This window comes from Colossoma macropomum, unplaced genomic scaffold, assembly GCF_904425465.1.
Source record: "Colossoma macropomum unplaced genomic scaffold, Colossoma_macropomum, whole genome shotgun sequence".
Lineage (NCBI taxonomy): Eukaryota > Metazoa > Chordata > Actinopteri > Characiformes > Serrasalmidae > Colossoma > Colossoma macropomum.
The window spans coordinates 13,981,497-14,007,358 of NW_023494809.1; the positions used below are offsets into that span (position 1 = coordinate 13,981,497).

The window sequence follows — 25,862 nt, forward strand, 5'->3', positions numbered from 1 at the left end:
TTGTTAAGATGTAAACAAAGTCATGCAAAGTGGTTTGATGTGAAAGGCTCTGCTCTAGAGAAACTTAGTGAGTCACAGTGGTGATGATGGGAACCAGACGTCCAAAGAGTTTAATGCCTTTAAAAGTTTCATGACAGAAATGTATTACATGAAAGAGTTATGAATACCCTGCCTGATGCCTAAGACATTGTTTTATGACAGTTTTGAGACTAAATTTTAGCTTAAAATGCATTTTTTCAATCCATTCATGGCAGAGAGCTGCATCCAAGGTGTTGTAGCCAAAAAAGTCCCCAACGAAAACTTATTGTTTCAGATTTACTACTATTTTACCATCATCAACATTACATATAAAAAAGATTTGTGTAGGTTCATTGGAGGTTTTGGATAGTAAATTAAATGACCAATTTGTGTTGTAAACGTTGTGATCTTTGGTTCCTATCACCTCCACTTTAAAGCCCTAAAACCAAAAACCAGCCAATTGGTTCCATCTTAGTGATTGAATTATGCAGAAATTCTGGAAAATGGGTGGAATTCCCCTGTAAGTAATCTTGAATAGACTTGCTTATGTGATATACTGTTGTATATTAAAATGGATAAAGGTACTTAATAGCGAGAATTCCCTACTTTTGTGCATTTGTAAGTTATTGTGCAAATGTTACTTAACACCTCATCACTGTCTGAGGCAAGCGTGAGATGATTTAGGTGTGAACTCGGCACGTTGCTAAAATTTGCAATTCACTTCCTCACTCTTTACATGTACAGTTTCGTGGTAGTTGCTACTGGCTTTACTACTCTTGGGGCAGTTGCAGCAGGACCTGTGGCACAGCGGCTAGGCCCCCAGGTAGAAAAAGACAAAATGGCGAAAGCCTATAGCATCCTTGCTGTTTAACATCATGAGGAGAAAGAGGCTGAATAGCTGAGCTGGCAAAGTAGAAACGTTTGGACAGCAAGATTACATAGGAAAAACTTTCAGCCATCTTCCTATAGATAATATTCGCAAAAAAAGCGTCCCTCAGCCATATTATTGACATTCTGTCAGCATGATGTGTTTGAGCAGTCAGTGCCCACTAATTAAATGAGGATATTTAAAAAAATATATTTTGATCTGTACAAAACTTTTGTTATCTTTGAGTCCCACAATACTGTATCCAGACTTCTATAATAATCCTTCTTTTTATTTTTGTAGTCTGAGAAAATCTTAGGTCTTGGTGACTCAAACTCAACTACTACAAAGTGTTGGTCTCGACTCAGATTCGATGTGTCCAGGTCTCGACCTTGACTGCAACATAAATTCACATTATGAAGTGTCTGATGAGGTCACATGCAAAAATGTCAAGGTCTCCTACTTAGGCCTTGACCACAGCAAAAACCTCACATGCAAATCATGCCCCTTGGCCCACCCACATGAATGTCTGTACCTATTTTGAATAACCTTTCAGTACAAACTACAGAGTGCCTGTGAAATAAATGAGTAATAATAGTGGTGCATCAGTCTGTTTGTAAACCATGAGTGTCTATGTGTCTATGGTGTAGGTGCAGTGGTTTGACACATACAAGGAGGTTTATGAAACCTATCTGCACTGTGGCTTCTCTTGTGTGGGTGATGCCTTTGTAGGTTACTTGCTTGCAAGTGGTGGTTGTGTACGTCTCTCTTTTCTTATATCTGTGTTTGTCTGCGTGTGTGTGTGTGTGTGTGTGTGTGTGTGTGTGTGTGGCTGGAAACTAAACCCATACTGCCAGAGCTTTTCAAGAAGCCCTAGGGAGCACCAGAAATAAAGTGTGCGTGTGAGAGAGGCAGAGAGAAATAGAGAGAGAGAAAGAGAGAGAGACTGAGAGAGCACAGCAGGTTTTGGTTGGAGCTCAGTTCACACATGTGGTTAATCTGCTGGTGTTCTCTTAAGCCGGAAACACTGATCACTAGGGCCCAGAGGGAGGAGCAGGTGTGTGTTTGTGTGAGAGTGTGTTTGCTTGCGTGTGTGTGCGTGTATGTGTGCGTATTCATAAAATCTGTGTCATTATTTCAAACCCTGCCATGATATTCAGTAGATATGTTTATTATTACAATGACATTTACTTTTATTAATGTTGACAGGGTACACAACAATATCTCACTTGTCTGGTATAAACAACAATACCGTAACTAATTTAATAGTTGACCTATAACTTTCTATCATGCATAACACTCTTTAATTAACTCCTCATACCCTGGTATAAAAATGTCTGTAAAAATAATAGTGATAATAACAATCTGCAATGCTGCTTAAAGGGCCTATATCATGGGAAACCAAAGTCCTCTCACTTTTATGAGATAAAAGAGTTTGATGTAGTACATAGCCATTTTTAATTCACTGATTTTGTGATGCCATGGAAAACAGAATATGTATATTGATTCACCTGTTGAACCTACAGCAGTTTACCAGTGCCCATTTATGTGGAAGATATAAGGAGTGTTTCAGCCAAACTGCATCTTGACTGAAGCACAATACAGGGCAGCCAATTAGAACAAAGATCATTTACGTATGGAATCTTTACATATAGCCTTAGAGTTAATTTAATCGTTTTATCTTTTATTAAATAAGTTTGTTTGAATATGTAAACAATTGTAAAATTTTAAAATGCATCTTTCACCTCCCAGTCCATACAGTCTACATGTGAAATGAAATGTCAAAAACCAGCATATTTACATGTAGCCACCTATACATCCTACAGCAATTTAGCCCCGCCCATTTTATTTACATATGTCAGTCTTTAAGGCACAGTAACAAAAACAGTTTAATTCTGAGGAATAAAGAGAGTTGGAAAAAAAGTCATGCACAAATGAATTATGACTGTTTTTTATACATAAAACCACAAGTGGATCTCGGGGGAGAAAATAAAGTAAAAGAAAAAAAAACAGTATGACGTGAGACTTTAAAACACTTTCTTCATTTTGGTTCCACAGCGGGATTCGTTCCTCTGTATTGCCGGACAGATTTCAGCGACGCACAAGGAAGAAGGTGAAAAATGTTTACAAACAGAAAGTTGCGGACGTCCACAGAAAATAATTAAATAAATTAGTTGTTTTGCGCCGAAATTGCCTGTTAGGTAAGAAAATGTGTTTCGGTAGTGCCAGAGGGGCAGAATGTTGTTTTATTTTCAGGTTAGATTCTCTTCTCTGTGAGGAATAGCACTCCAATGTAACAGCTACATTAGTTAGCAAGCTAAAATGAAATAGTTGTGGAATCAGCCCCAACAGCTGGACCGAAGTCACGTGCTTTGAACGTTATTGTTTATTAAAGATAGACATCTGAAGTGCTGTGATGTACTGTGAAATCATTAGAAGGGTTTAGACTTGGGGTCCCTAAAGAATGTTTTAGTAGAAAATATGTTATTCAGTTCTAATGGATTTCATAATCAGGATTTCTCAGTTAACTAGCTAGTTAGCTAGGTTAGCAAACTAACCTACGTTACTCAAACCCAGAGTTAAGTCTGTCCGACAGAAGGAAAGGTAGTGGACATATCTGTTGGACAGTCAGCGTTTTCGGCTAGTCGTCTAGGTTACTGACAAATTTAAGGAATCCAGTTTTGTGAAATACGTAGTCCCCTTCTAAAGGGGAATTCCACCGATTTTTCAAAATCTTTGTATAACTAAATGGTTAAGATGTAAACAAAGTCATTCAAAGTGATTTGATTTGAAATGCTCTGTTCTAGAGAAACTTCCCGAGTCAGAATTGTTCACAGTGATGGTGATAGGAACCAGACGTCTGAAGCGTTTAAAGTCTCTAAAAAGCTCCCTCACAGAAAGTTATTACATTTTATGGTTACGAAGATGCTGTCTGATGTCTGAGAAATTGTTTTAACGGAAGGATTTGGCCTAAAACATATATGTTTAAAAGCCAGTCGTAGCGGAGGGCTACATGCAGGACATTGTGAGGCAAACTAGTCCCCCTTCCAGATTTACCACTGTGATACTATTATCAAGATTACATATATCATAACAAACGTGAGGGTTCACTGGAGTTTTGGAATAGTAAATAAAATAGCAATTTTTATGTTGTGTACATATTGATCCCTCGTTTCTATCACTGCCACTGTAAAACATTGGCCAGTTTCACTACAATGAATCATTTCACAGCAACTTACTGACTAAATTATGTAGATGTTTGAAAAAAATAAGTGGAATTTCCCTTTAAGTAAGAACTTTGTCAAACATCCCTTTGTTGAACTAGTTGTAAATCTAGGAAATCTAACTGTTTTCAACTGGTAACTGGCTCTGTGCTTGTGAAAATAAAGGGACAATATTTTATCATGTGTCTCACAGCTCACTAACGCCAACGGGTTTTACCCAAACAGTCCATTTGCTCAGGGGCCCTAAGCAAATGCTTGATAGAAAGAAACCTGCTAATGGAGCTAGCTATAATTTTCCCTTCAGGAAAGAGAACCAGATGGAAAGAAATCAAATTATAGTCTGGTTAAAACAATCACTAAAGGTTGAGAACTTATAAAACTTTGAGACTTTGCATGAATCTTTTAAGGACTTTTAGCCTGATTATGTCACAGCTTATGATGAATAACAGTTAAAGTAACTGAGTGAACTGCTTCTCTTTTCATATTCACAGGACAATTCAGATGTGTATGCTAATGATCTGTCTCTTTCAGTGTCTCAAGCATTTTGCCTGGTCTTTTTCTCTTTCTTTCTAGCCAGTAGAGGTACAGTAAGTGTGTGCATATGGAAAGTGGACAATGATTGTGTTGTGGAGCCTGTAAAAGGTCATCATTTAACATGGCAGATGAGGTGGGCAAACTGCCACTCCGACGTCTGGAGCCCCCCATCCAGAAATTCATCAAAGTCGTGATTCCCACTGATCTGGAGCGCCTCCATCAGCACCAGCACAACATAGAAAAGGTAATCATATCTCCCTCGCACTAATGCCCGGTATACGTGGCCATTGCTTCTAAAACAAGACAAAATGTTCAGTGGTCAAAAAAAAGAAGAGGCTCTCTTTCAAGAGCAGGCAAGAGTACTTGGGATATGTGGTAGGTCATGTCTGCAGTTTACGGCCTAAATAATCAAAATCACCTGATGCATTTTTGTACAAGTGATTGTTTATTGGTGTGTTCACTATGGGTTCTCTGTTCAGTTCCAGAGAAGTGGCAAGTGGGACAGACTGCACCAGGAGCATATCAACGCCAGCCGGACTGTTCAGGTATGATTGCATAAGCACATTGCTTTTTCAGCACAACTACATAACACACAACAGCTCAATCACACAGCCTGCTCAATGCACCAACACAGTTTGGAGCAGCCAGAAAAGTTGCGATGTAAACTAAAAGATCGGCATAAGATCTGAGAAAAGCATTATTTAATGGGTTGACATATGTATTATTATTCCGAATTCAGTTCTGATCTTATAAGCAACTCTGAATCTAAGCCATTTTTCTCTACAGAAAAAATGAATGGCATTTTTGAAAATTGCCACAGTCACACCTTGTGGCAAACAGAACTGTTGCAAAGCCAATCCACAATGCCTATTGTTCCCAAATTACCCTGCTGTTGTAGATGTGACATAAGTTGGACATTACTGACCCCACTCCCACACCACAGCATGCAGCAGTGAGAAACATTTTCAGAAGTTAACAAGTGGTTGATGTCTACAGTGTGGAACTATTTTAATGTGGAAAATGAAAACAGCCTAACAGCAACTAACATTTGCAGTTCAAGCGTTTCACCTTGTTTAAGCTAGCCACCTTTCATTAACACACAGTTAAACTAGTCACCTTAAAATGTAAGTTCATGATTATTACAGACTTAGCCTGGTAAGGGATGCAGCACCTAAAGAGTTTTTTGCATATGTTAAAATAACAAAATATGAAAATGGTATATCCAAGACTTCATAATCCATGTCAGTCCAGATTATGTGATACTGTGCTTACTGTTGAACAATGATCATTTTGATTGAGAGATACTTGCACTTTTAAGTTTCCTGTGTTGGACCTAAGTTGGGCGGGGCTACTTGTAGAGTCTGATGCCAGGTTGTCCTCTCACCAGTCAGAATTAGGTCACATTTTGCATCAACTACTTTTTGCTACAGCCGCTTCCTACACAAACCAAAGTCTTAATCTGAGTGAGAAAACAGTACGCAGATAGAGCTTTTCCATCTCTCCCTTTTTTGGAAAGTTTGGAAAGTTCTTCCTGCATAATTTGTTGGCTAGTCAATGATTTAATGTCTATCATAACCAACTAGCCACAGTACTATTATATAAATGCTAACAGTGTTTGCGTGATGTTTTGGGCAAATTAACACCATTAACACTTACCACCACAGTTACCGTAGTCCCTTTGGTTACGTGTAGATGTACCTCCTTATTTTGATGTCACTTTGATTCTCAGGTTGATTCTCATTCTCAATTTCTGCCAAAAAAACAAATGCTTAAAAAAATGAACCAATCGTCAACTACTACTAAATGTCAGCTCTGTCTCTACAGTATCTGTGTGTATCCATTTTAGTCCTTTAACAAATATTCTATTTGCAGTCCAATGTGGTTAGACATTGTATTCTTTGTCATGTTGCCATCACCTTATGATGCTTCACCAAAGATGCAGACACATATTTGGAATCATATGACCACTAGTATGGCCTTCTCAGGCTATGGATATCTTGAGAAAAAGGACAGCATTGTTCGGCCATTAGCAAGTAGTATGAACTCTATGGACTGAATTCCTATTGTGCAAGCTGGATATAGAGCAAAGTTGTGTGATGTGCAGAAAGCCTCCAGACGTACAAGGCAGGAAAACAAGGTGTCTAACTCTCTCTTTCTAACTCTGCTGTCACAAAAGAAAAAGAAAGACTTTCATCTTTTCTTGATCGCTGTGGAGGTATTGTTGGTAACTTCGGTCCCTGGTGTGTTGCTTGGTGTGTGTGTGTGAGTATGTGATGTTACTGTGATGCCTTTTCTCTTAGAAATGGTCCAGACAGGCATGTAACTCAGTGTTAATGTCTCTTAGAATCTGCTCGAGGTGCTCAGGGGACTGTGTTTTGGGCTATGACCTTGGCACCTGGTCTTTTTTCCCCGGAGACCCCAGAGAGCTTTCCGGTGTCCATCACTGTAGGGTGTGTGCGCATGAATGTGTGTGTGTGTCAGTGTGACATAGATGGCTGACAATACACTGAGCCAAGGAAGATACAGTTTAAGTGCCTCTCCAGAGAGAGAGGGAGGAAATGGAGTTCTCATCACATACACACATAAAAGAAAAGGGGAGAGGAAAAGAAAGGGAAGTGTTGGGTTTTTACCTTTTGACCCCTGGTCGTGATTTTTGCCTATAAGTCTTTTTCTTAAGTGAGATATATAGTGACATATTTTTGTGAACACTATGGGTCAGATGTACATACGAGTGTAGGCACAGCATAACATATACCTCAAAGCAACCACAATATGATATGAGCAAAACAGGCTGTAAAAAACATTCTTTATTGCTGGTAATACTTTGTGTAGCCTTCCTTTGCAAAGAGAACACATCCCATGCGATGTGAGACCATTACTTTGTAAAAACTCTGCTTTTTAGCTCATCACACAGATTTTGTATGGGGTTTAGGTCAGGGGACTGGGATGGCATGGCAGAACCTTGATTCTATGATCAGTAAACCATTTTGTGTTGATGTTGAGGCATGCTTTGGTTCATTTTCCTGCTGGAAGATCCAGCCACAGCCCTGTTTAAGTTTCCTGGCTGAGGCAGTCAGGTTTTTTAATATCTGGTGGTCTGAAGAAGGTGTCCAAGGCCTTTGAAAAAAGAAACAGCATCACAGATCCACCACCATACTTCACAATGGGGATGAGGTACTTTTCTGCATGGCTATCTTTGTGTCCATGCCAAATCCACCTTTGGTGTTTGTTGTCATATGCACTATTTTGGTGTTATCTGACCAGAGAACATGGTCTGGCAAACTGTACTTGAGTTTGTTGGTCCTTCGCAGCAGAGGCTTTCTTTCCATTAAACTTGTGCTTATGTACGTGGCATCTGATTGTGGTTGGGAGATGTTCTGACACCAAGACCTAATTAATATCTGCAGTTCCCCAGCTGTGCTCCTTGGAGATTCTATGGCCACTTGAACCATCCTCTTAACTGTGCTTGGGGTCTCTACAGATATACATCGTCTTCCTGGCAGATTCTTAACATCTCCAGTTGCTTTAAACTTCTTAATTGTTGCCCTGATATGAAATGGGCATTTTCAACTGTTCAGCTATTTTCTTGTTGCCATTTTCAGATTTTTCCTGAACAACCCTCTTTTACACATCATTGCTGTATTCTGTATAGTGATGGATGTCATAGCTGAGTATTTAAGTGTTCCAAATTGCTCAGGTGAACTTTAAAACATAAAATATGAATGGGGCTATACTTCAGTTAGATTTCACTCATATGAATTTCTAGGGGTGCATTTTACATCATGAATGCATATTTTGCGCTAAATTTTCTGAAATATTGTCACTCTGTTGATAAATATTCTTTTAGCATGATATTGGAAGTGCAATATCTTATCAGCTGCAGTATCTGCACCCATTTTTGGTACAACCCACCATGTTTTGCCTGTTTCTCCCTCAGTGCATGAGGTAGAGAATTGCATTTGGCATGTTACCATCCCCTTAAACTACATGCTAAGGCTCATGCACCAGTTTTGTACAAACCGTGGGCAGAACGCTTGCAATTTGCACTTGAAACTGCCACGAAAAGCTTAGTACATCAGACCCTGAATGTACATTACGTTATTGAAGATATACAAAAGACAGAACTTTTGTTGGTCATTATAATAGGGCTTTGTTTGTCTTAGATTATGCACCACATGCTTATTCAGAGGCTTCAATGAGCGCACTGGAGTGTAACTGTTTGATTGGCCTGCTGCTGACCTTTGACCCTTGGTCTGAGGCTGATGAATTGATCTGTAATCCCCACAATGTTGCTCACACAGCCAGTATATGTGTGTAAAGAAGAAATAGCATGGAAGCATTTCTATAGCTGATGAGTTGACATTTTATGACCCCATTGTGGTTGATGGTGCACTCTCAGGAAAAAAGGTATTAAACTGTCACTGGGGCGGTATTCCTCTTGTCACTGGGGTGGTACCCTCAAAGGTACAAATTCAATACCTTTAGTTAGGGAGCATAATTGAACCACATTTAATTGCAATTATTTTTTTTTAAGTTGTTTTGACTCCACGTACCTTGTCTTTTCTCTAGCCTTTTTATTTTATTGTTCTGTTTTGAAACTTTAGGTCATGAATTGGTACAAATATGTACCTATTTTCTGGGAAAATACTTAAAATCAATGTTATTCCTTTGAGGGTACATTTGTGTTGTTTGTGCCTTGACAAACGAAAAGTATATCTGCACAGTATCTTTATTCTGACAGTGTGATGACTCACTGTCTTCTACATCGTTTTTTTTTTTCCCTTCAGTGCAACAAAAGAAATATCTTCACTGTTTCAGATCTACCCCGCGACCCAAAAGGATAAGCATATTAGAAAAGACATTAGAAAATGTGTTTTCTAATACACATTAGAAAACGTGTGTGTGTCACTAGGACTGTAGTCAAGATCACCAAGACTATGACTCGTTGAGATCAAGTCAAGACCAAGTCTAAAGAGGACCAAGACCAAGTCAAGGACAGTGAGAGTGAGACTGAGTCGAGATTTAGACCCAGTTTTGTTTTTTTGTTTTTAGCTTAATTGTATGGTGGAGTAATTTTAAATTGAGCAAGACTTCTACAGAGTCACAACAGAAGTGGAGTTTCATTTTCATGCTATAATGAAAATAACTACTTTCATTTCATGCTATAATGTTTAGATGAAATGATACAGTTGTATAATGATATAGTTATATAATGAATTACATTCAGGTTCCATTTATATTCTATATTGACAAGTGTATTGACAGAGTTGACAGAGAAAAATGGGTCTGTTTTTACACAAAACACAATGGCATGTACAAAAACAGCTTTAATATGATTTTATTTAAATCCTAATAAAATGTCTTCTCTTCAACTTAAAAACACAATGTGGCTTTTTTCCTGATCCAGTTGGCTAAATTAAACTCAAACAGACACAATTTTTTTTCAATGTTTTTGAGTTCCTTAAGTACTTCAGTTTGCATTGGTGATAATTAAAAGAAAGAAAATAGTAAGTAATGTAAGCTTTATTCAGCCAGTAGAAAAAAAGTCAGATTTGAATACTGCAGCACTAGTAGTCACTGATTATGCCAGGGCTCGGCAACCCAAATGAGAAAAGCCATTTTGTCCTTTCACCAAAAATCAAACCACCTTGGGAGCCACAACATTTTATGTCCATTTTGCCATCTTGACTGTAAATATGTCTCAGTATGCACTAATGTACTAGTACAGGCTAAAAATATAATATAAACGAAAACACAGACTTACTTTGCTCTGCTTTGAGCTTTAGCACAGCTATAGCTGCTTTTCTCACATCTCTGGCAGGAAACTTTTCTGCAAAAGTAGAATAATTTCTACTTAGAATGTCTCTCAACGTTTGAGTTTTTAAGAGCCATTTGATTTGCCTGAGGTGTCAGAATGTAACTGCTGCACCATTTAAGGTGGAACAGGACAATTCAAACAAGAAGCTGGTGACTTCAGCTTCGCGACTTTTTAGTGTTTGACAGTTTCTCGTTGCAGATTAAATGTATCAGGAAACCAACTGAGTTGCAGTTTGTAATTATGTAATTTTCCATTCCTCTCTAAATTATTAATGTTCGTCTTAAATCTTTCTCCTTGCCTTTGTCACTAGCTACTAGCTAGGCGAGACTATTGTCCAGGTCACCAGCAGTCTGTGCACTAATCTTCAGGGTTAAAGGGTAAATTGGCAGTTATAAATTAACTCCAGCGTTAAGACCATTTATTGTTAAAACTGTGTTAGAATGATCAGCAGAGCTTTATTTTACTGCAAAGGAGGATTATGTTTACCTAGAAGTCTAATTCTACTCTGGAGCCACAACAGTGCAGTAGAAGAGCCACATGCGGGTCCGGTGCTACGTGTTGCCGACCCCTGGATTAGGGCGTTGCTTACATCTTTAACCACTGGTTGCATTTCATACATTTTTCACAAGTTCAAGCTAGCTAACTTTCAAACCAGGTTTCAGATCTCAAAGCATTTGAATTTCGCAAGTGGGAAATCTGAGAAGGATATTGCCTTTTTCATGTTCCTTCTCTCTCTCCGTCTCTCTCTGCAGCAATTGCGCTCTAACCTGAAGGAGATGGAGAAGTTATGTGGGCGTGTCCACAGCACAGACGCCCCAGCGCTGGAGAAGCTTGTCCAGCCAATCAGAGAGCGTGCCTCAGCTGCTGCTCAGAACTTCCTTCGCCTTCACTCCGACTCGATCAGTCATTTAGGGCCATGCCCACAGCAGCCAGTCACTACTGAAGTGCACAGTGCCTCCAATACTGCTTACAGTGAGTACACGTGTGTGCAGAAGGGAACTCTCAGAGCCTTCTAGTCCTGCAGAGAAAGTCTAAATGTCTTCTATGAAATAAAAATGACATTTCTGCAATGTTTAGTTCAGTTTTATTTAATGTGATCATCGTACTTTAAACTCTGCAAATAATGTAGTACAACTCACTTATTTCATTGTTACGTTTTGGTTGGAAAAACCAAAACTGGCATATTGCTTAGTCAGGACTCTTTTTTCCCCTCTGTGGTTTCTGGGTAGATACAACCAAGGTCTAGGCCATCTGGAAGACTGAGGTACATCACTGACTATGAATATGAGTACAAGTCTAATCAGGTTTCAGTCCGATGCTAGAAAACATGCTAGAGGCAGCTCTGTGCAGGGTTCCCTGCTGAAAGAGTCAATGTAGAACTGCTACAAGGTAACATATATAGTTGCTGTCCACAGAAAAACCCATATCTCCAGAAAGGTAACAGAAGAGTGTCTTTACTTTTAATATAAATACATTTTGGAGCAGTGGTCTATTTATCATGAAACTTTTACACAATGTAAGGGGCAGCTGCTGTGTTCAGATGTTGTAGAAAAATAAAAATTGCAAAAAATTATGAAACTTATTTTTTGGACAATGACAATATGTCAATGTGTGTAACAATCTCCAAATAAAATATGGAATGTCTTTTACAAGCTTCCGATGTCCGTCTTTAATCTGGAACGGCCCATAAATGTTAACGTGAATCGCCGGTAGCTTAGTGCTAACATACTATAAGAATCCTGTATAGGTGGTATCAGCATTATCGTGGAGTTTTCCTCGTTTCAACATTTATGGCCTGAACTGAAGGCCTAGCAGTAATACTCATAGTTTGTCACTGAGTGTGATGATGTATGTGTTGGGGGAAACCATTGTGTACACTGTATAGAGGGTGAATTTTTTTTTTTTACTTAAGGAATTTGTGAAATGTTTCAGGTGATCCAGATGTGGGTAGGGCTGAGTCGCCGGTTACGCAAGCTCAACTTTTTCTACCTGCAATCCCACCTGAACAAAATGCTGCAGAGTCTTGGGACTCTTTGGAGGGGGTACTACACACACCCACACATCCACACTTACAAAGCTATGTAGTGCTGCAGAAAAACAATATTATTGCTGCTGCTCTATGAAAAACTTTTTTTGTTTGTATTTTTGTTAAAAATCATGAGCTCTTTATATTGTGGTCCTTAAAATCCATTAACAGCCATTCAGTTAGATGACTAGTTCAATCTAAAATGTTATTGTTGTTAACAGTGAATAAAAATTGTATAGCCAACAATTAGCATCACCAGTGACATCATGCTACCTGGTGGCTACTACATTCCAGTTATCATTAGCCACATTAGCATGTTTGGTCAAGCTTTTCCGTTAACATCTGTATCTCACTATAATGTTAATGTGTGCGTTTGTGTGTGGTCCCTCTAGGATCTATTGGAGTTGAATGGTTTAGTGAATGAATTCTCCTGTCTTGTGCATGTGAGTATCACACCCTTTAAATTGTGTGTCAGGATTTTTAAATAGGTGTGTGTGTGTTTTATAGAGTGTGTGCAATGTGTGTGTTTGTGCGAGGTGTGTGTGAGGGAGAGAGAAGCAGTTGATAAAGTGCAGTGACAGAAATGCTAAGGGTTTGCGAGGGCTGTCAGACAGACAGCCTGTTGTCTTCTTAGAGCCAACAAGGAGGTATTGATCCCATCATTGCCTGTGTGTGTATGAATGTGTGTGTGTGTGTGTGTGTGTGTGTGTGTGTGTGTGTGTGTGTGTCTGTGTCTGTGTGATTGAGCAGAGACACAGACGTCAGTGACAGACTGTCAGCCTTGCGCTAACCAGCAAGGATTAATGAGAATCTAGAAGATCTACCCACCATTATTACACACACACACACACACACACACACACACACACACACACACACACAACAAAACCTGTTTATAATGCAGTGTCAGGACGTGGGTTAATAGGACGTGTCCCATAAATACAGTATGTACCGCTATACCTTAATTATGTTTATTTTATTAAAACAAACGATTGAACATTCCATTTTATCACTACCAAACCAGTTAGAACATTATTGAAACTTTACCAGATGTTTCAGTAGAGTTTTGGTAGTGATGATTTTAGCTGAATTTGATTGTAACTCCAAAATGTTAGGTAATACATGACTAGCAAACACAACTTTGAACAGTTGTACACACATAAAATCAAATTTTTAATTAAAACACAAGAAAACTTTACTTATTTGCAGAAAATATGTGTTTTGGTAGCGACAGTTCTTAAATTTACACACTGAGTTTAAGACTCATTTACTTTAAAACAATGGGATCTAACTGTTTACCATGTGGCCATGAGGCACAGGGATGCAGTCTCACTTCCTGCTCTAAAGTGCAGGGGTGTGGCTAAATTGAGGCTCCCCCTATGGACTAAAACTCTTTGCATTTTTTGGGCCAGCATTTTTAAGGTTGAAGGTTTTTGATGAGTCTAAATCTTTAAGCCTCACTTTAAAAGAAATCCAAAAGATCTTAAAAGAAATCGACCCCCCAACCCAAAAAAATTATTAGAAAAAAAAAATGTTATGGCACCTTTTATACACATTTGATATTGTATGTTTTACTTTTTTCCAATATGTTATGTACTAAATTTTGTTTGGTCCCTGTAGGGGAAGGGGTTAACTATATAATCAACAGAAAATAATATATATATATATATATAATATATATATATATATATATATATATATATATATATATATATATATACACACACATTATGGTAAGCCAATATTTCATGAACTTTGACATATAAAGAATGAACTTTGATATATATGGAATGAACCTTGATATATATGGAATGAACATTGATATATACACCAATCAGGCATAACATTATGACCACCTCCTTTTTTCTACGCTCATTGTCCATTTTATCAGCTCCACTTACTATATAGGTGCACTTTGTAGTTCTACAATTACAGACACTAGTCCATCTGTTTCTCTGCATACTTTGTTTGTGTTTGGTAACCATCAGAAGAAAGAGTACGGCTAGGAGTGACCTACCTCAATTGTCAGTTGCTTTTCAAGTGATATCGGCCTCATCTGACTATTCTTCTGCACCATGTCAAATTATGTATATATTGAAGATCCACCCATCTGTGGCTTCACATCCTATATCAGCCACTCTGAGATCTCTCTATCTAAGGGATCACTGTGTATACATACTGGTCACTTTATCAGAATCCCCTTCCTTTAAGCTTCACCTGGAGTTTGTTAATGCCCATTTGTGTTAGCCATCCTCAAGCCCTTCAACAGTGACTCTCATTCAATATATATCAATGTTCATTCCATATTTCCTGTTTGGCTTATAATGTGTGTGTGTGTGTAATATATATATATATATATATATATATATATATATATATATATATATATATATATATTATTAAGAATGCATGCAAACTTTATACCTAACCTTAATCTTGACTTCGTTAACCAAAAGGAAAAGGTTTTGCTCTTTCACTTTACAAAAGCTAGAAAAACTTCTAGCTTTTGTAAAATATTACAATTACAGATCATTTTGTTGGTTCTGACTTTTTAGGCAGTTCTCTGGATTTTGCTGTGAAAATGTATGGAAAAAAAGTCACACACACACATGTTTGTCTTGCATTATTTGTGAGGACTTGATTTCCTGTATTACAGTAGCCAAGTAATACTACATCTAAACCTGACCATTACCTTAACCCCATTATCCAAAAGACAGTTTTCTCTTTAAGTTTTTCCCAAAAAAGTGATTTGTAGTGACAACAACATGTGCTTAAGTGAGGCTCAGCAGAATGTCCTTACTTGTGCAAAACTGTCATATTGTCCTATCATTGTGAGGACATGTGGTCCTCACAGGAATAGCAAGACGAGCACACCATCCTTACTCACATCGTAGAGATTTCCGTTTGAATTGAAGCTTTATGTTGGTTATGTCTGATGTGGGCTTTAGGAGGGGAAAGCTAGTGTGTTTTCCACGTATTGAGGCAAACACTCATGGTGAACGGTTAAATCATGGGATTAAAAGTCTGTCAGCTTCTGTTTATTCTGTCATAACTGAGTGGAAACTCGCTTTGAGGCTGACGTACAACACTGCGGCCGCTGACGACAAGCTAACGGATGCATTCGGAGATAATTTGTTAACATGGACATTCAGTAACCTCTTTTTTAAGATACAGTATTTATTTGCTGAGGCAATATACCCTATGTGCACACAGTTTGGAATCAGTTCATTCAATAACATAAGAAAAGCATGAAATTATTCTAATGTGGTAATCCTGTGCCACTTCACACGGTCGTTACAGCTGGAAACTAGAATAAAACCTACATAATTATATATGTGTTCAAATTGAGAATTGATTGTAGATGATTATAAAATACCTGAGACATTTAAATAGCATGAGGAACAATGTCATAAATAAAGTTCCAATTTAATAATATCCAAAATGCCTTGTATTTCAAGGGGCGATCAATTCGCATGGCAGATAACTTGATGAAACATTATTGTCAACAGATAGTTACAGTAGATTATTTAACATGTTAAAGAGGAAATCCACCGATTGCATAAATTGTAGTAAATTGATGTAAACAGTCTTTTTGTGAATTAAATGAAGTTATTAAAGGGGTATAACAACATTTTGCATTTTTTTTTGCATTATTAAGTGGTTAAGATGTAACAAGATCAAAGAGTGGTGTGATGTGAAATGTTTCATTACAGATACCATTGTCTGAAAAATGTAATGCTTCTAAAAACTACATCACAGAAAGTTAATACATGAAATGGTAACAAATACACTGTCTGATGCATGAGACATTGATTTATGGTAGTTTTGAGAGAGTATTTTGGCCTAAAATATATATATATATTTGAATCCGTTCATGGAAGAGAGGTACCTGCATGGCATTATAAGGCAAAGTTATAAGGCGCAGTGTATAATTCTCAAACTGTAAGTTTCTCTACAATGATGCAGTGATGCACATCAAACCACACCAAATGACTTTGTTTACATCTTAACTATTAATTTATGCAAAAAGTTAGAAAAAAATGATGGAATTCTTTCTAACCTACTTCTTGTCATTCTCAAAATACTTAAAAAAATTTACTAAAACATCTAAAAATACCTTTTGGTGTCAGGATTAAATTATTTAAATCTATATTGTATATTAAATAACAACTAGAAGCAATACCAGTTTTTTTTAAAACAAAAATTTTGACCCTAGAGGTTCTCCTGAGTGTTACTCAATCCAGACACTGCTGATCAACACACAGTCCTGAGAGAGAGAGAGAGAGAGAGAGAGAGAGAGAGAGAGAGAGAGAGAGAGAGAGAGAGAGAGAGAGAGAGAGAGGAGAGGGGACAAATTAGTTTTTGCTGCAGTACAGATTTTGTATTAGCTTGATTTAGTTGTGGTTACAGTATGGACAAAGTCATGTTATCGTTATTATTATGCCACAAGACACTTTTCTGAATATTCCATGAGCATCGTCAGTACTTCTAACATACGTAACAAATGCATCTATCATAAAAAAGACTTAGACCAAGACTTAGACTAGACTAGAAAGGCTGTAAACAACAACAACAACTAATGCAATTTAATATAATTGCTTAAACTGCAAGTATGTGATTGGATGTCAACCCATTAAGCCGTTATCTTTTATTTTCTTGTTCTTAATATTTGTTTTTAACCAATTGATTGATGTTTTTTCTTTCCTTCTTAAAGAGCTATTAGAATTGTATTTACTGTTGTTAAATGTAGCACTGCTGTTGCTGGGGCAATTTATCCATTCCAGCTTTACTTTCCATTCTCCAACCTCAGACAACACACTGTAATACGTATTGTGTGTCAGAGTTGTCTTTGAGTGATGTTGTATTTGTGCAATTTCGCCCACCCTTTGTTACGTCTTTAACACCTGCATGTATGAGTGTGATGTAGGTGTGTTTGGGTGGTACAAAACAGTTCAGTGATGTGTGTATTTAGGTGTTAGGACTGATGTTGGCATTTTTATGACAGAAAAGGTGGGTGTATGCGTGTATACACTGGTGTGTAAATTTGTAATGCATCTGTGGGTTCCTTTTCCAAGTTCTATCAGTCACTGTAAAATATTTTACCCATGGGGCTGTGCAGCAGAGAGAGATATTTACCAGCACAATGTTTATGCTTGCAGTTACACAGACACACACTGGTATTGGTCTCACAGTACTTGTGAGGACTTCTATTGATTTCTGTATCTGTCAAATAATACTACATCTAAACCTAACCCTAACCTTAAGCTCCGTAACTAAACGTAACACTAACCTTAAGCTCAGTAACTAAACCTAATCCTAACTTTAAAATCAGTAACTAAATCTAAACCTAACCCTAACCTTAACTTCAGTCACCAACCCTAACCTTAAGCTTAGTAAATAACCCTAAACCCAACCCTAACCTTAAGCTCAGTGACTAAACTTAAACATAACCCTACCCTAACTTCAGTTACCAAATCTAACTCTAACCCTAACCTTAACTTCAGATACCAATCCTAACTGTAACTTCAGTTACGAAACCTAAACCTAACCCTAACCTTAACCTCAACAATTAAACCTAAACCTAACCTTAACCTCACTAACTAAACCTTAACCTAACCTTAACCTCAGTAACTAAACCTAACCTTAACCTTAATAACTACACATAAACTTAACCATAACCTTAACTTCAGTTACCAAACCTAAACCTAACCCTAACTTTAGTTACCTACACCTAAACCTAACCCTAACATTAACATCAGTAACTAAACCTAAACCTAAAGTTAATGTCAGTCACTAAACTTAAACCTAACCCTAGCTATAACTTCAGTTACCAAACTTAAACCTAACCGTAAACTTAGATGCCTACACCTAAACCTAACCCTAACCTTAACATAAGTGACCAAACCTAAACCTAACCCTAACCTTAATCTTAGTATCCTAAAGGCACTCTCATTACTGTTTTAATTTTTGCAAAAATGTTGCATTTATGGTGAAACCAGCACATTTTCTAGTGATATTTTACCCAGGCAGAACATTATGTATAGAGCCATACTTTATGTAGAAACACAAGATCTGATAACTTGTGCCAATTATCCGTTTAACTAGCACAAACCTTTTGGGAATTACCAAAAAAGAAATCTGAAAGTAATGTTAGTATTTCTTTTTTTATTCAGACGTATTGTGATGCAAAACGGCAGTATGCCTCGTATTGGGAAATTTGCGTATCGTTCCACCTCTGCTCACCGCAAACACACCGCTTTACCAAACACACATCAATAATCTCTGAAATTCATATGAATATACACACACACACACACACACACACACACACACACACACACAATGAATAAGGGTGAGCACCAGGAATACCAGGATAGAGAGTTGATGCAGATTTCTCCAGCTGGCTCTGTGTGTGTGTGTTTGATTTCTGTGTGCAGTGCTTACTTTGAGCTCACACTGATTTAGACAGAGAGACAGCTGCCACTCTTTGAATATTTCATAAGCTTCCGACCGACCACCCAGTTGCCCCCGACGACAAGCCCCCAGCCCCCTGCCCCCTCAAACAAGAAGCTCTGCCCCCTCCTATCTCTCCTTCTGCCCCAGTACACAGCCTTACCCTACTCAAACCGCACCACCCATAAACGAGCAGCCTAATCCCACACTCAAATAAAAGTTTTGTTACTTAAAGGGGAATTCCACTGATTTTTCAAAATTTTGGCATAACTAAATCGATAAGCTGTAAACAGAGTCATTCAGAGTGGTCTGATGTGAAATGCTTCATTCTACAGAAACCCATACAGTCATAATTGTTCACAGTGGTGTTGATAGAAACCAGAAGTCTAAAGTGTTCAAGGCCTCTAAAAGCTCCCTAACAGAAAGTTATTACGTGAAATGGTTATGAATATGTTGCCTGGTGCCCAAAACATATTTTTAAAATCCATTCTTGGCGCAGAGGTACATGTAGGGTGTTATAAGGCAAAAGGGAAAAAAATCTTTTTTCAGTATCACTATTTTAACATTAACAACATTACCTATAAAACCTCAGAGACATGTGCAGGTTCACTGGTCATTTTAGATGTGGGTTTGCCCACTCAGTGTGCATATGCTGTTTCTCAGCCATTTCTAGGCCCAGATCAAAAGGCAGTTTTTAATAGGAAGTCCATATTAGTAAGTAGCTACTTTACCCACTCCATGGCCTTTTGAACACCCCATGCCTCTTGAAAATTTTTAACAGTTTGACCACTGGTCAAAATTCATATAAAAATGATATTTATAGCTTTTGTTAGCGGTGGCACTAACTGCAAGCTCTATCTCTTATCCTGTAAGTGTGTGCCTGTGGGTGACGTGTTACATGCCAGTGTGTAGCCAAAGTCCATAACTTTCTCTTCTCTTGTCTTAGGCTCAGCAGGAGAAGATTGACAGCATCGAGGCGAACGTTAGCGTAGCGGCAGCTAACGTGGAGGAGGGGACACAGAGCCTGGGGAAGGTAAGAGGGAGCGAGGGGAGTCCTGCTGGGGAATCGATTCCACTCTAGCCCCCTGCTTCAGCCAGGGCCTAGCCGCACCATCGGCCCATTGATCCACATCAGCGCGCAAGGAAACGGCAATTAAGAGCATAAGGAGAGCTAGTGAGGGAGAGGGAGAGAGGGAAAGAGACAGACAGACACAGAGAGAGAGAATGAGAGGGAAGGAGAGAGAGAGACAGTTAGCAGGGGTGGTAAAAGGCATGCAGCGGAGGGAATCGATGTGTGTTGTGTTGGCCCCTTGCAGAGAGTCGATGAGTGTGCGACTGTGTGAGTGAACAGAGGGCTTAAGGGTGTAAAAGAGAGTCTATAGCTGGCTTTTGAGCTCCAGCTGGGGGTTCAATATACACACACTCAAACACTCAGACACACTCACACACACACTGTGGAGTTCTGAGTAAAGGAAGGGTAAAGCGCAGAGGCAGGGTATATGGTTTGTGTGTGTGTTGTATTGATCTAGTTAGATTTGAAATGTTTCTGGGTGTACTTGATGCAGTTCCATTGAGCACTCTGTTTCTGTGTAGAAAGTGGCCTTACCAATGTCTTTACTGAAAAGAACAGAGGGAAGTCATCACACACACACACACACACACGCACACACGCACAAACTTGTTTTTATACTATGTCGGGGTCATACATATGTCCCATACATATCGCTACATGCATTTTCAAATTTTGTCAAAAAGTGAAAAATGGACAAAATGGACAAAAATATGAGGTTTTCTTCCGACAGCAGCGATATATACGCTACATATGGACTTTTTTTATTACTATATAGACAGTATTGTGCAAAAGTCTTAAGCACCTGACAAAAAGTCATTTATCAAAGCAGTATGCATTTCTTGCTCAGAAAAAAAAGAATAAAAACAAACAACCTTAATACAAAAAATATTGATTTTATGTCAATTGTATATCAATGCTTTCATTTAACCATTTCCAAACCTCTCCATGGTGAAGCCCAGTATTATATTTATCATCCAGTACTAGTTTAGCTGATCAGTGTTTCATTTTGTTAAATCAGGTGTGCTGATGGAACCAAACCTGTGCTCTTAAAACTAGCTCACAACATCTCAACATTTTTTACTTTTTACTGCATCAATGTTTGTATTTATCCTAATGTTATAGTATGTTGTAGCAAGCCACAAAACTTAGCATTTAGATAAATGGTTTACAAAAATTTGTTTGTGTTATATTGATGGGACATGTCGTTAAAAAAAAAAAAAAATATGTATGAGAAAAAAAAACATACATGAGACATTATCATTAGATAAAGGTACTTGCGTGTATATACATACATACATGTCACTGTTGTCGGAACATAACCTCGTATCTCCAAAATGATAACTTTACTGGTTCCATTGACTTACATTAAAAGTAAAGTATGTTTTTTCATATTCTTGTAAAGTTATCATTTTGGAGATACAAGGTTTGTTCTGAGAGTTGTGACATGTATGTATGTATGTATGTATATATCACTGTTGTCGGAAGAAAACCTTGTATCTCCAAAATGGTAACTTTACAGGAAAAGGAAAAAACATACTTTACTTATAATGTAAGTCAATGGAACCATGGTCCATTCATTATGAAATTTACACATAATGTAAAGGGCAACAGGTATTTTCAATGTCAAAAACTGAAAAACGTCAAAAATGGAGATGCGAGGTTTTCTTCTGACAACAGTGATATGCAAGTACCTTTATGTAATGATAATGTCCCATATATATGTAAGAACCTATGTGTAAAATGTGTGTGTATATATATATATATATATAAAATGACATGTCCCATCAATATAAAAAAAACAGATTTTTATAAACCCTTTATCTAGGCGGTAAGAGTGTTGTGGCTTGTTAAAACATACTATAACATTTGAATAAATACAAACAGACATTAATGCAGTAAAAAGTAAAAGTGTTGAGATGTTGTGAGCTAGTTTTAAGAGCACAGGGTTGGTTCCAGGTGTCTCCTTGATGCCCCCAGGTGCATAGATTTGTCTCATCAGCACACTGAAACACTGATCAGCTAAACTAGGTACTGGATGATAACTATAATACTGGGCTTCATCAAGGAGATTTTTGGAAATGGTTAAATGAAAGCATTGATATACAATTTACATAAAATCAGTAATTTTTGATTTAAGGTTGTTTGTTTTTATTCTTTTTTTTCTGAGCAAGAAATGCATACTGCCTCAATAAATTACTTTTTGTCAGTTGTTTAAGACTTTTGCACAGTACTGTACATATAGTAATAATAAGGTCCATATGAAGTGTATATATCGCTGCTGTCGTAAGAAAACCTTGTATCTCCATTTTTGTCATTTTTCACTTTTTGACATAATTTGAAATGCATGTTGCTCTTTACATTTTGTATAAATTTCAGGAAGAATGGACCACAAGAAATTAAATTACTTGGAAAAAAGAAGTCATCATTTTGGAGATACAAGGTTTTCTTCCAACAACAACGATATGTAATATGTTATAATAAGACAATATTTGCAAGCCTAATCCTAAACCTAATGCTAACTGTAACCTCGATAAGCCAAAAGAAATCATTTTACCCTTTCAGGTAGCTTTTATAAAAAAAACACATTTTACAAGGTCCTTACAAAATTGTCCTTGTAAATCTACCCTGACATTGTAGGGTAACCCTGTTTGCTGTTAATTTTTGTCATGAAATTATAGAAAAAACAAACACGCCCAGACTCTGCCTACTTCTTAGGATGCTGGCTCAGGACTATCAGGGCTACATCTCAATTCTTCATGCCATACCTATTCTTTCTTTCTCTCTCTCTCTCTCTCTCTCTCTCTCTCTCTCTCTCTCTCTCTCTCTCTCTCTCTGCTGGTGGCGTGGATAATTAAGCGCTTCTGAAGATGGTGAGATGAGAGAAAGAGAGAAAGATGAGAGGAGCAGAAAGGTGCCGTTTGATGGGCGGCCCTGCCTTTAAAGTTAACTATCTTAATAAAATCTGTGTTGTGTTGTGTTGTTTGTCCTTCCTCTAATTAAAGGGTGTTTTGGCTAAAGTAGCCTCACGTTTCACCCAGTATGCCCCAGTTTGATCTGCAGGCATCAATTTGGGAGCTGTTTTATTGTAATTGAAATAGTGTGTGTGCATTGTGTTATCAGAAAAAAACAGCATATGAACTGTCTGACAATCACATACAGTTTCTGGTTGACTTGTATTGATGCCCCCCACCCTAGCTCACACATACACACCTTTACATAACAGCTTACTTTCAGTTATTTTCTGGTGAACATGAATCACTCGTTTATTTATAGTACTGTGAAAAAGTCAGAGACCACCCTTCATGTATTAATTTCTAGTCAAAACAGCCATTAAGTGCAAGTAATTCAAGACACAAGATAATTCATTTGCATAATGAAGGGGACAGTCAAAAGAAAAATAAAGTGAAAAGAAAATAAGTGAGAAAAGAGAAAATGGGAGTTTTCAGGCTTTTTGCACATCACTGGTAAAAAGTTTGGAATCAATGTTTCAGTAATACAACACCAGTTTTGTATGATGCTCATTGCCTGTAAAACACTAAGTAACATTAGATTAAACACAACTAAACATTAAAGCAGTAAATTATGTATAAATAAATGAAGAAATAATAAATAGTAAATAAAAATGTTAGTGTTTTGTTTTTCAAACAGATAAACTTCCCCTTATCATTTTCTCAGATTTCTTTTGCAAAGTACTGTAACTTGACAAGAACTATTATTAATAGGTAATCACAGCATATCATTTAACAACCACAGTATATCATTTAAAATAATGATTCCACACTTTTGAACGGTAGTGTACTGTGATGTGTGCAGCCTGTAGTGTAGCATGTCTCATAATAACATTTCTTGTGTCCCTCTCTGCATCTCTGTAGGCGGCACGCTCAAGCCTGGCAGTGTTACCTGTAGCGGGGGCAGTGGTGGGGACTGTTTTGGCTGGTCCGTTGGGGCTTCTGGCTGGGTTTAAAGTGGCTGGGGTGGCGGCCGCTGTCGGGGGTGGTCTGCTGGGCTTTGCTGGGGGCAACCTCATCCAGCGCAAGAAGAAAGAAAGAGTGGAGCTCCACCTTCAACAGCTCAACAACACTAAAGATGGACATGAACATGTGCAATAACACACAAACACACCTGGAGTGTGTGGAGTCGCATACATACACAAACTAACTGCAGCACATTTTAACCCCTTAAACTGCACACTTCAGTTCTTCTCTTTCATAACAACATGATCCTGCATAATCATTTCATAATAGTTAGCAAATAATTGTAGTAGTCACTGAATAATAAGTCTTAAGGTTTACTTTTTTGGTGTATTTTATTTTCTTCTCCAAGTGCCACTTATGCCATTTTTGTGGTTTTATGTACCAAAAAAAACATTTTTGCATGACCATTTTCCAACTTCTCTATATCCCTTACAACTAAGCAGGCTGCTTTTTTCACGGTGCCTTTAAGGCTGATATATGAAAATGTCCTCTGCTCTGATCGGCTGCCCTGTTGTTCTTCATTCAAGAAGCAATTCAGACTGAAACACTTCTAGCTTTAGTGCAAATGGTTGGAGCTCAAGTGCTGTAGGTTGAATAGGCGGATATATGCAAATGTATTGGTTTTTCTGACATCACGAAAATTATTAATTCAAATTGGGACATTTTTGCAGCTTAATTTCCATATGTTGACCATATGAACTGGAGAATGATCAGTACTTTTTGAAACTGTAACAGTGTTTACATACTATCATACTGAACATCATTGTTTTTCCCATGATATTGGCACTTTAAGGCTAAGGTTAATTTAACTGTATGATAATCAGTGTAGTTTAAGGGGTTAAACTGCAAAACAACCTCTACACACATTTACACTGCAGAAAGTGGACTTGCTTTTGATTTTTACTGCTTATCTCTATTATACCGCCTTAAATAGTCGACCGTTTTTGCGCCAAAGCAAAAACCACCGCTCGTTTCTCTTTCTGCATCCTAACGGGTGTGTTTTAGTACCTCTGTATTGATGTGACTGTTGGTCAAAGCATTTGTGCGTTTACTGTGGCCATGGGCCACGTGATTTATCGGAGCACATTTTAAACGACAGTAAACAAAGTCCACGTCTCTTTTATTGATCCAGCGAGCTGTGGCAGTTTGCACAGATGCCAGGCTTTCACTGGGGTGTCTTGTGGGTCTTAGTGGGGTTATAAGTGATATGTATAAGACTGATCGTAAGACTGGGAGTGTACACTGTAATATGTGTGCCTGTGCGCTTATACGTAGGCAACACCGTAGTTTAAGTTAAAGAAATTATAATAATATTCTGTTTTTTTTGTCAGGTATTGTTGAGGAGGCAGAATGGTCTCCAGTCTCCTTTCTGATAGGACAGATTTTCTTCTAAGCACAAAGCTACAATAAAGGTGGTTTTTGGGGGAGGCTATTATTGGTTTCATTCTTGATCGAATAAATATGCAGCAAGTGAATCATCTTTAATTGGTCGGCTCCAATTGCATTTTAGAATGGCCATTCAGATAGGAACTGAGTTTGCTCTTGTATTATTCCACACTAACTCACCTACAGCCTAAAAAGTCATGTTTTGGATGAAGCAAATTGAACATGTAAAAAAAAAAAAAACGCATGCTATTTTAAAGAACTGCTCCAAGTAGGTTTTTTCTGTTATGAATTGTTAAAGTTTCCCCTATCAGGCTCTAAACTGCTTTCTAAATATTGAGTTAAACTGCTTAGATTTTCTAACTGACTGAAAATAAGCTTTTTGTGTTGGAAATAAGCTGAAATTCTAGCTGAGTATAAATTCAATACTAAGAATAATATTTTATTTCATTTCATGTTAATAAATTGCCACAAAAGGTTTCTTTACTGGAAGGG

General features: G+C 37.7%; 1 protein-coding gene across 1 annotated transcript; it reads left to right on the forward strand.

The window, feature by feature from the left end:
* Positions 1 to 2,952: 2,952 nt before the first annotated feature.
* On the forward strand, positions 2,953 to 25,464 carry stx17 (syntaxin 17). The gene is made up of 8 exons (XM_036558045.1): positions 2,953 to 3,084; positions 4,681 to 4,885; positions 5,121 to 5,186; positions 11,212 to 11,431; positions 12,392 to 12,501; positions 12,878 to 12,928; positions 19,885 to 19,971; positions 23,883 to 25,464. Exons 2-8 carry the CDS (start codon positions 4,763 to 4,765, stop codon positions 24,117 to 24,119), a joined length of 894 nt encoding a protein of 297 aa, XP_036413938.1. The 5' UTR covers positions 2,953 to 3,084; positions 4,681 to 4,762; the 3' UTR covers positions 24,120 to 25,464.
* The last annotated feature ends 398 nt before the right edge of the window (positions 25,465 to 25,862 follow it).

Coding starts and splice junctions, on each gene's coding strand:
- stx17 (XM_036558045.1), top strand. CDS start 4,763: ATGGCAGATGAGGTGGGCAAACTGCCACTCCGACGTCTGGAGCCCCCC. Junction 12,929..19,884: donor AATTCTCCTGTCTTGTGCAT/GTGAGTATCACA, acceptor CTCTTGTCTTAG/GCTCAGCAGGAGAAGATTGA. Junction 19,972..23,882: donor GGACACAGAGCCTGGGGAAG/GTAAGAGGGAGC, acceptor GCATCTCTGTAG/GCGGCACGCTCAAGCCTGGC.